Here is a 10,285-nt window from a genome sequence, read left to right on the forward strand (position 1 = left end):
CCCTTCCTACCGCCTCTGCTTCCCTCCTCCCTGGACTGGGCCTGACGACGGCCGGGGTGTTTAGAGGGCGCGAAGATGCAGGCGGATACTCACCTCCTAAAATAACTAAGCATCCATGACAGGGTGTGGTTGGGCACCCTTAAGTCCTGATGCTCAAGGCTGGCTGAGGCCCATGGTGCCGTCTGTGGGGAGCAGTGCCCCCGACCCTCCCCTTCAAATGTAACAGTCTGCTTGGGATCGGAAGCACTAGCCCCTATCCCTTCCAGCCTTCCGAATTAGCTGCAGTCCAGCTGACCAGGGGGGTCTCTGAGGCCTGCCCTGTAGGCAGCCAGGCCCTCCAATGCTGGTAAGCTGGGCCTGCCATTTGCGGTTCCCGGGGGCTGGAGAGAGGCGTCCTGGGAGCCCTTAGGCAGGGGGCCCTGGGGCCCTGGGGGCCGGCCGCTCCCCAGAGAGCAGGGCCCCTGGTCTTCATCGGAGCTTGATCTCAAAGCAGAGACAGTTGAGGCTCTGGCAGTCAGGAAGTTGGCAGGCACAGGCGCAGTCACAGAGCGGGCAGCAGCGAGGACAGCGAGGGGCCCAGTCCTGAGGGACAGCAGAGAGGGTGTGTGAGGTGAGAAGGAGCGCTTAGTGCTGCCCAGGGGCACAGAGGATACCATCCACCACTGCTGAGATCTAAGCGTTGCTCAGTCGCTGAGCAATCAGCAGTGAGACAATGCTCTGAGCAACTGAGCGGGGAAGCCACTTGATCCAAGGTTCTGCTCCCTATGCATAGGGAGCGGCTAGCTGGTCCCTGCTAGAATGGGGGTGGCCCAACGACCACCTCAAGGAAGGTTCTACAGCCTCGTGGCCTATGTGACTGGGTGGCAGTGGACAGAGAAAACACATTTTTCTGTCCCTCATGAACACCTGTAATCCCAGCACTCAGGAGGCTGAGGCAGGAGGATCTTTGCGGGTTCAAGCCCAGTCTGAGCTACAGGCAAGACTCTGTCTCAAAAAAACAAAACAAACAAAAAAGAAATTTATGGGCTTTATGGACTTCTTCCTTGGCATGAGATCACACTGCAGGATGTCATTCCATTTGGATCATCAACTCTGGGCAAGGCACAGATCACATTTGTGAATGGCTAAAGAACTTTCTTGTTTTCTTTGAAAATAGCAATTCCCATATTCAAAAATTTAATGTTTCAAAAACGGGTTAAAGGGGCTGGGGATTTAGCTCAGCGGCACAGCGCCTGCCTGGCAAGCGCAAGGTCATGAGTTAGATACCCGGTATTGGAAAAAAAACAAAAAACAACAAAAAAAGGGCTACATCGGGCTGGGGATATAGCTCAGTGGCACAAGCGCCTGCCTAGCAAGCACAAGGTCCTGAGTTCAATTCCCAATACCAAAAAAAATAAAAAGGGTAAATCTTTTTTCATTATCAGAACCCTGACAGTTGGCCTCTTTAAAAAAGAAAAGGAAGGTCAGAGAATGGAGTGACATGTTCAAAAGAATATAGGTCTCAAGTGGTGCTGGGTGGACTAAGGTTGGTTTGCCCCAGGCCTGGATCCCCTGTCCCCACTGTCTCCCAGGGCCAGCTGGGGCTCCAAGGACAGCGACCACTGGTCTCATGTTCTCCCCTGAGCTGATGAGGGCTCATGTCAGCAGGGGTCTGGGATACAGATGAATGCTGAATGAATAGACGAATACGAGCATATCATTTTCTGTCTTTGGGCCTCTTGGCTCTGAGGAAACAGGGTCTCTCTCCCTGGGAGGTCTATCTCTCTGGGAAAGGGAACATCATGTCCTTAGAGCAGGAAGGGAGATCTGCCCCCTCCAGCCCACTGCTCCTGGGACAGGGATGATCTGCAACTGCCCCAGGCGTGGACTGGAGCCAGGCCAAGTAGCTGGAGGGGACATGCCCAGGATGGCTGGGTGACAGAAGACTGGCTCCTTGAGGCCAGAAGCAGAGCTACTGACAGTCACAGTTGCACAGCTCAGAAACCCGGCCAAGCCAGGAATAGGGAAATGACCTTTGCAACAGCTGAGGTTTCGGGGTGCAGTGTCAGATGACCGGTGAGATCGGCTGTCACTGGGGGCTCCAGCAAGGGGCAGGGATCTGCCAGCTGCAGGGAGAGGGGTCTGAAGTGTCCCGATGGAAGGGCCAGAGAAAAAGAGGGCAGTGATTTTCTTGTATTTGATGAGGGTATGGCTTGGGGCATCTCTAGCGAGTCTGGGAGTGAAGTGGGCACTGTAGGCTTTGGAGGCTGCACTACCCTTAGCTCAGAAAAGGGTATTAAAAGCATTTCTTGGCTGTGTCCATGGAAGGGTTTAGATCCAGTCATTAAAACTGGCTAATGCGTTTCTTGACTCACAAGCAGCCATGTGGTCTCTGGAAGGAATCTGCTGTTTAAGTACATTAAACAAGGACTGGGGGCTGGGGATTTAGCTCAGCAGCACAGCGCCTGCCTGGCAAGCACAAGGTCGTGAGTTCGATTCCCGGTACAGGAAAAAAAAAAAACAAAAAAAACCAAGGACTGCACAAGACGGTTAACCCTTGCATTTCCTGGGCTTTTTGGTGTGTTTTTCCCTTTGAGAGTTTTCTCTTTGCCTTTGTGAGAACCTGGCATCCTTTTTACTGGTTAGAGTTCAGGTTCTCAAGTCAGGAAGGCCTGGGTTTGAATCTCAGCTTGGTTAATTCACGTTCTGAGCCTCGGTTTCCTTATCTCTGGAAACAAATACAACAGCTTTCGGCACAGTCACTGGGGGGAATCCGTGGGAACACGATGCCCGACACTCAATGAGCAGCTGGGGAAAGTTATTACAGTTCAGAATCTCCTTAGCTATAGTTCTTAACCCTGGCATTCATCAGAGCTGTGTGAAAACTTGTTAGAAGGCCACTATTATGGTCTGTGTGTGGATTTCCCCCCAGATCCTCATGCAGTCACGGGGCGGGCTTGCAGGATTTGTGATTGATTGATCCATGATCCAATGCTGGGCTTATGGGTGTGAGGGCTACGCCCGCCCTGGGGCGAGTAGCTTCCACACAATGTAAGGGAGGGAAAAAGTCTGCCTGCCGCCATTCCTAACTTTTGCTCTGGCTGCTTTGCTGTTCTGCCGCCGTGCTGTTTGCCCTCTGCCTTGTGCCTCTCTGCCTCAGAACCAGCCAAGTATGAATTAAAACCTGCACACACTGTGAGTTAAATAAACCTTTCCTTCCTTAATTCTGAGCGTCAGGTATTTTGTCTCAGCAACAAGAGAAAAGTAACCAAGACAGCCACAAACTACAGTCCCATCCCAGACCTTGAGTGAGAGGCCTAGGGGTCAAGCTTTCCTTATAAGTCCCCTATCTGCCTCTGATCACACACAGGACTATGAATCAACCAACTGCATTATCTCTTTCTCACACTTTCATTGCCTGTTTATCTCTGTCCATCACCAGAATGTGAGCCCTGAGAGGGCTGTAATCTTTTCTTTTTTAGGGCTGTAATCTTGTCTGTCTTGATTCTGCCGGGCGGCCAGGGTCCAGCAGTGACTCTGTAAATATAGTATATGGGTGAATACTTAAATGAGTGAAGGCGCATTCCTGTAATCCCAGCATTTGGGAGGCTGAGGCAGGAGGATCTTTGTGAGTTCGAGACCAGCCTGGGCTACAAAGTGAGCTCAAGGCCAGCCTGAACTGCACAGTGAGACCCTGTCTCAAAAAGACAAGAAAGAAGGGGCTGGGGATTTAACTCAGCAGCACAGCGCCTGCCTGGCAAGCACAAGGTCCTGAGTTTGATTCCCGGTACCGGAAAAAAAAAAAAAAAAAAAAAAAGACAAGAAAGAACTGAACAAAGAAAGAAAGAAAGAAAGAAAGAGAAAGAAATTAGACCCTTAGTATCCCAGCATGAGCAGCGGAGCAGGCAGATTTCTCCCCCAGAAAGGAAGAGAACTCCAGGTTTGTGGTCTAGCTGGCACAGTTGTGTAACCTCAGGCAAGTCTCTTGAGGCTCTATGGGCCTCGGTGTCCTAACTGTAAAACAGTCAAGAGCTTTGTAACCTTTATGCTTGCTACTGCTCTACAAGGAAACGGGCGAACAGAGGACTGCAGTGTACTTTGAGAAAAGTCAGATCAAGGACAGGAGGACCCTGCCCTGCCCTTGGCCATTCGACATGCCTTCCTGACTCCAACGGAAGCCCATGAGGCTCAGCTTGGAAAGCCTTGGAAGTTCCTCCAGCCCTGGACTGGCAGGTGGGAGAACCAGTCCCTCCTTACCGCACACCTCGCCCTATCCTCTCCCTGAAGGGGGAGGTGGATCCCTGTCTGTTCACTTCCTGTGGACAAACAGAAAAGGGATGGCGTTTCCAGGACAAGGGGCCAGAAGTTTTGTAACTGGTCATTTTATCTAAGACAGGAGTGTTTAGAACCTAAGGGCTTCTCCCTTCTCCCCTTTGTTTTCTCAACCCCAACCATAGGACCCCGTCTGGCTACCCTGGGCACCCTGGGGGAACCAGAAGCAGATTATTTGAAGGAAAACTCCTGGCCCTACCATTTATTTTGAAATTCAAAACATTTGCCAGGCCTTTGCACTAAGCACAGTAGCCTAAGGTATGAATTTGCTGGCGCTTGGGCTTTTACCCCGCCCCCTTCCTCGGGGAAGGTCAGGACTCCAAGGGCAGGAGCTCTGCTGTCTAAATCTCTGAGCCTAAAATAACCAGGAAGGTGGTCGATCACACTGAACATCATTCAACCCACCAATGCAACCGTGGCCTGTGCCCTGTGTGTCAGGCCTCTCCCCTGAGGGTTCTGCTGCAGCTCACACTACGGGGCCATCTTTATGCGAGGCTCTACTGGGTAACGCTGGAGATGCCTCCAAACTCCTCTTAGCTATTTCTCCACAGTATTATTTGTCTATATGATCGGCATGGACAGGTGTCCATAGTGTGATGTCTAATATAAAGGGCAGAGCCGGGCGTGGTGGTGCATGCCGGTAATCCCAGCACTTGGGAGGCTGAGGCAGGAGAATCATTGCGAGTTCAAGGCCAGCCTGGGCTACAAAGTGAGCTCAAGGCCAGCCTGAAATGCATAGCGAGACCCTGTCTCAAAAAGACAATAAATAAATAAAAAAAAAAAAAGGGCAAATAGCAGTTGTGATGAAACAGCGTGGCATGACTCCATTTGTGTCAAATAATAGGAAGGCACAGCAGCTGACAGTACTGTATATCAATGTGTGTATCTAATGTATGTGGAGCAACTTTGGGTTAGAGGGCTGGTCTATACTGTAATTCATACTTTCTTTTTCTTCTATCTGTATACATTGTATACAATACTTGGTGTAATTAGAAAAAATTTATTTTAGTAACCAGCTTGCATAATTAGTATGTATCAATTCAAAATTAACATAAAAAAATAGCCAGCTCATGTCGGGCATGGTGGTGCACACCTCTAATCCCGGCACTCAGGGACACTCAGGCAGGAGGATCATTGTGAGTTCAAGACCAGCCAGGGCTACAAAGTGAGCTCAAGGCCAGCCTGAACTGCATAGCGAGACCCTGTCTCAAAAAGATAAAAAAAAAAATTACCCAGCACTCAGGGCTTTTTTTTTGGAACCAGAAATCAAACTCAGGACCTCATGCTGCTGAACTATATCCCTAGCCCCTCTCAGAGCTTTTGAGAAAATAATAATGTCAAAAAAGTGGCACTGTTCTCTGGAACATAATACTTCCTCTGGAACATAATATTTCCTCAGTGAACAGAAAGTACTCCATCAAGTTTTTTCGTTTAACTACCACTTTAAAAAGTTCTGATTGGGGCTGGGGATTTAGCTTAGTGGCACAGCACCGGCCTGGCAAGCGCGAGGTCATGAGTTCGATTCCCAGTACCGGAAAAAAAAAAACATAAATAAATAAATAAAAGTTCTGATTATGTACCAAGCACGTTACACAGATCACCTTTCCTCAGCTGTTGCCTTACTTTCCTCAAGGAACTTTCACGAGCAGACATGACCTGATAGGTTGTTTACGTTGTCTATGGCTGCCTCCACGTGCCTCGATGCCTGAAACCACGCCTGACTGAGAGCTGGTGCTCAGTAACAAATGTGGGTGAATAAAGAAAGTGCAGGCACAGATGGAACCTGGATCAGGACTCTGGGTAAGAACGGAACTCACAGCTTCGCTGGGCTGGGGGCAGCAGGCATCCAGGTAGCCGGCTGGGTTGGGCAGAGGAAAGTCGCAGGCTTCCGCACAGGTCCAGCAACAGTCCTGGGGCTCGGAGGCACCTTGCTTCCTGCAGGGGGAACTGAAGTCTATGCAGCAGCCCTGGACCTAGGAGATGGCAGGGCTCATCAGCGGGGCCAGGCGGCGCCCAGGGACAGCGGGGACTTGCTTTCAGGAGAGGGGCAGGAGAAGGGTTGACTGACCACGGGCAGGAGGGACTCACTACTGCCACAGAAAGGGTGGATGCAAGAACAAACTGGCAAGGGCCGCTCCGGGCAAAAGCCTGCAGGCGAGGGGACCATTCATCTGGTTCCTCCTCCCCAGAGCCCACCCTTCACCCGCCAGGCCCCTCACCAGCAGGCAGTGCCTGGTCAGCAGCACGAGGCCCAGCAGCAACAGATAGATGCCCACAGTGATAAAGACGATGGCAGGGATGGGGAGCAGCAGGGGCGGGCTGCTGACGGGAGCCGGGCTTGGATTCCACTGGCTAGAGGACGCCTGGATGTGGAGGGGAGGAAGCAGAGACAAGGGAGAGGGCTGCAGAAACGCAGGATACAAGGACACAGAGGTGGCAGGCGGTGGGAGGGAGAGCCAATAGGATGACACTCTGACTCATTATCATTTTTTTGTGGTTTTGAGACAGGATTTCCCTATGCAGTTCAGGCTGGCCTTGAGCTCACTTTGTAGCCCAGGCTGGTCTCTAACTCACAAGGATCCTCCTGCCTCAGCCTCCGGAGAGCTGGGATTACAGGTGTGCACCACCAGGCCCGGCCTGACTCATCCTCTTAGCCCCCAAACCTGCCTTTCCCCCTTGTCATCCTCACTTCACTGCCATCGGGTGCTTGGTGGTCATTTGGAATCTCCTGAGATTCACTGCCCTTTTTTTCAGACCGCCTCTCCAACAGCCTGTGACTGCACCCCCTGATCCTTGCCCGCGCTACCGGCTGGCCGCTCTTGAAACCTGCAACGCTGCCTCTTTCTGCAACAGCTGTCTGGCGTACCCCGCCTTTCCCACCCACCAGCGGCTCCCAGTGACTGAGAAGAAAACGTTTCCGTGACGCAGCCCCCCGTCTGGTCCCGCAGTTCCTCAGATGCTCTGCCCTCTGCCTCCCAGGCTGCCGTCTTTGCCATTTGCTGTCTACTTCCTGCACGACCCGATGACCTGGTAAATCCCCTAGCATCAGGGATAACGCCCCCCGCCCCACGTCCAGCTCTTGCGAGCCGGCAGCTCCTATGTTGGCTGGAAGCAGCCTTCCCAGTCCGGGCTCGAAGTCAGGGTGGGCACAGCGCACCGAGGGGCTGTTGCAGCGCGGGGAGGAGGTGGACTCACGTCCATGGGGCAGGGCAGGGCCAGCCAGTCCAGGAGCTGCAGGGGAGAGAAGGTCTCGGGCTCAGAGGCTGAGAAGGGCCGCTAGGCTGCGGTGCCCGCTCTCCCATTTTTCGTGCAGAGAAACCAAGGCCCAACAATGGCTTCGGATCCCAAAGCGGGGAGGGAGATTCAAGGGCGGCGCCTTCACAGGCCCCACACAGGCCCCAGCCCGGCCCTGACCATGCACCGCCGCTGCCCCCACACCTGGGCGCCCTCTATCCACCGGTCCCGTCACCTGCGCCGTCCGGGCTGCCAGCAGTTCGGAGACACCGCGCCGCGCGAGGTCCAAACTGCCCCGGCTCCGGCACCGCCCAGAATCTTGGCGCTTCGAGTTGTTGCCATGGGGACCAGAGCGCCGCGCCTACGGCGGCCGCCGAGACCCAAATTCGCTCTTCCCGCCTCTTTCCTCCCAGCCAATCTTTTGGGACCAGGAGAACTTAATCGCGCTCTTCTCAGCTTTTGGGCAGCGGAAGAATAGGAGTAGCGAATCCTCTCCGCCACCCGCCTAGTGATACAGGAAAATAGACACTCCCAACCTGAACGATACCTGGGATGATACCTGGTATGAGTTCCTGTTCTCTAAAATCAAAGAATGCCGGGTGTGGTGGCGCACGCCTGTGATCCCAGCACTTAGGAGGCTGAGGCAGGAGGATCATTATGAGTTCGAGACCAGCCTGGGCTACAAAGTGAGCTCAAGGCCAGCCTCAACTGCATAGCGAGACCCTGTCTCAAAAAGACAAAAAAAAAAAAAAAAAAAAATCGAAGAATGAATTTTAGGAACAATGGAGGTTAAGAGCAGAATATATTTATTGAGGGAAAGAAAGCTTCTGTCCGAGAGAGGGACAGAAGGGGGGCCCGAGTGGGTTTCCCAGGACTCTGTCTTTTTTAGGGACTTTCATAGAACAAAACTGCGAGGTGAAAGGCGGGCCCAAGGTAGGGGAAAAATGGGAAATCACAAGGTGGGCACGAGGTGGGACAAAACTATGGTCAGCCAATAAGAATTGTTCAGATAAAATTGATCAAGTCAGGATCAAATGGGGAAGTCATGTAGCAAGTGGACATGAACACAGAACAGGGGCTTTTCCTGGAAGGGGTTGGGTCAGTGACTTCAAGGTGATCGCCACCTACTTAGAATATCAATCCCTGATGTCCATCCCTAGGGAGGTGTGTGGGTGCGTTTGTTTAATCTTCTGTCTTGGGATCTGGCCCACAGCAAATATGCATCTTCTCCTGTCTTTCATGTTGGCTCCCTCTAGGGCCTGGCCCTGTCTGACTGCCTATAATATTTCTATCTGACTCAGCTGCCTGTAACATTAGGTCAGATCTTCTCCAGATGCTGGAGCTCCGAGAAGTCGCCCCAGGGCTGGGGCGCTGCAAAGGGAGGACTGAATCCCCGGACGGAACCAACTTGCTGGACCTCACCCAAGTCACGGAGCCCCACTGAGACCATCCCCTTCTGAGGGTCTCAACCCAACATCGCCAAAGTGAAAGCTGCTTCATTGCACAGAATCATCCCTATTTCCCAACGCTTCCGCCCTGCTCCCATTGTACTCCTTCTTTCCCAGCCCTCACTTGTCAAAGGGCTTTCCTACTGCTCACATCGGCTCGTGTTCTTTTTCCACTTTATTTTTTGTCTTTTTGAGACAGGGTCTCACTATGAAGTTCAGGCTGGCCTTGAGCTCACTTTGTAGACCAGGCTGGTCTCGAACTTGCGATGATCCTCCTGCCTCAGCCTCCCAGGTGCTGGGATTACAGGCAGGTGCAACCACGCCCGGATTTCTTTTTCCACTTTAAACTCTCCCAGAGCGGCCCCCTGGCTCAGGATACAGCGGAATACCTTAGCAGACTGGGAGCCCCACCCACCTGCCATATTTTCATTCACAGTTCGAACCCTAGATGCCAAGCACCGCTGCAGGCTCTGGAGCGCTCAGGAAGCGGCACCCTTCCTGCCCCCATGTTACTGACATTCTCCTGCAGGAACGAACCAGATAATAATACACAGAAAGAGAGATCAGATTCTGCTGTCAGTTCTTTTGAGGCTCCATCGGATCTGTTTGAAGGTTCCTGAGCCAGAGCACAGGAGCTCACAGCTCCGCACCTTTGCACATGCTGTGCTCCCTGCCCAGAGCACCTTTACCCTCTCTGCTCCTGCACATCCCTTCTTCATCCCTGAAGCCTGAGCCGGAAATGCGTCAATGGGCTCTTCCTGCCAACCGCAGGCGAGGGGGCTCTGAGTTCCCACAGCCCCAAGTAGGCGCTGTGCTCCTAGCATCATCAGAAAGTATCCGTCTGCCCTGCGGCTGTGTCTTCCCCCCAGCTGGACTGCAAGGGCTGGGGTCTGGCCTGATTTCTCTCTTACCCTCTACCTTGCCTTGGGGACCTGGGTAAATGATACTCACCGGTTCTATAACCCAAATCTAGCTCTCTTTGTACATGAAGCATTGGTACGGTGATACCCAGGTGCCCCTATTTCCTTAGCCCCTGCAAGGATTGAACCCACGGCCTCAAGCGTGCATCCCCAGCCCTTTTTTGTTTTGTTTTGTTTTGTTTTGTTGTTGTCATCTTTTGACACAGGGTCTTGCTATATAATTCAGGCTGGCCTTGACCTCACCAGGTAGCCCAGGCTGGCCCTGAAATGGCAATCCTTCTGCCTCAGCCTCCTGAATAGCTTGCAGCTAGGATTACAAGTGTGTGCGACCATGCCCTGCATTCTCTTAGCTTTTTTTTTTTTTTTTTTTTT

At 52.4% G+C, this 10,285-nt stretch overlaps 1 protein-coding gene and 1 long non-coding RNA gene across 2 annotated transcripts in view; one reads left to right on the top strand and one right to left on the bottom strand.

Annotated features, from left to right (window-relative positions):
- Positions 1-96: 96 nt before the first annotated feature.
- On the bottom strand, positions 97-7,950 carry LOC106146712. The gene is made up of 5 exons (XM_013504782.1): positions 7,781-7,950; positions 7,001-7,542; positions 6,531-6,674; positions 6,129-6,284; positions 97-582 (listed from the first exon to the last, which is right to left on the bottom strand). The coding sequence occupies exons 2-5, from the start codon at positions 7,355-7,357 to the stop codon at positions 469-471; spliced, it is 771 nt and encodes a 256-aa protein (XP_013360236.1). The 5' UTR covers positions 7,358-7,542; positions 7,781-7,950; the 3' UTR covers positions 97-468.
- A 13-nt stretch (positions 7,951-7,963) lies between these two features.
- The window catches only part of LOC102023487, a 5,615-nt gene continuing 3,293 nt past the window's right edge, over positions 7,964-10,285 (top strand). The window contains exon 1 of the long non-coding RNA XR_001231270.1: positions 7,964-8,107. This is a non-coding gene — a long non-coding RNA (uncharacterized LOC102023487). The remainder of the gene's footprint in view (positions 8,108-10,285) is intronic.

This window comes from Chinchilla lanigera, unplaced genomic scaffold (assembly GCF_000276665.1).
Source record: "Chinchilla lanigera isolate Chin_1 unplaced genomic scaffold, ChiLan1.0 scaffold00092, whole genome shotgun sequence".
Classification (NCBI taxonomy): Eukaryota; Metazoa; Chordata; class Mammalia; order Rodentia; family Chinchillidae; genus Chinchilla; species Chinchilla lanigera.

Excerpts from the sequence above, each read along its gene's own strand:
- LOC106146712 (XM_013504782.1), bottom strand. The coding sequence starts at position 7,357 with ATGCTAGGGGATTTACCAGGTCATCGGGTCGTGCAGGAAGTAGACAGC. Across the intron at positions 6,675-7,000 it reads AAGCACCCGATGGCAGTGAA|GCGTCCTCTAGCCAGTGGAA; the intron begins GTGAGGATGACA and ends CTCCACATCCAG. Across the intron at positions 6,285-6,530 it reads TGACCAGGCACTGCCTGCTG|GTCCAGGGCTGCTGCATAGA; the intron begins GTGAGGGGCCTG and ends GCCATCTCCTAG.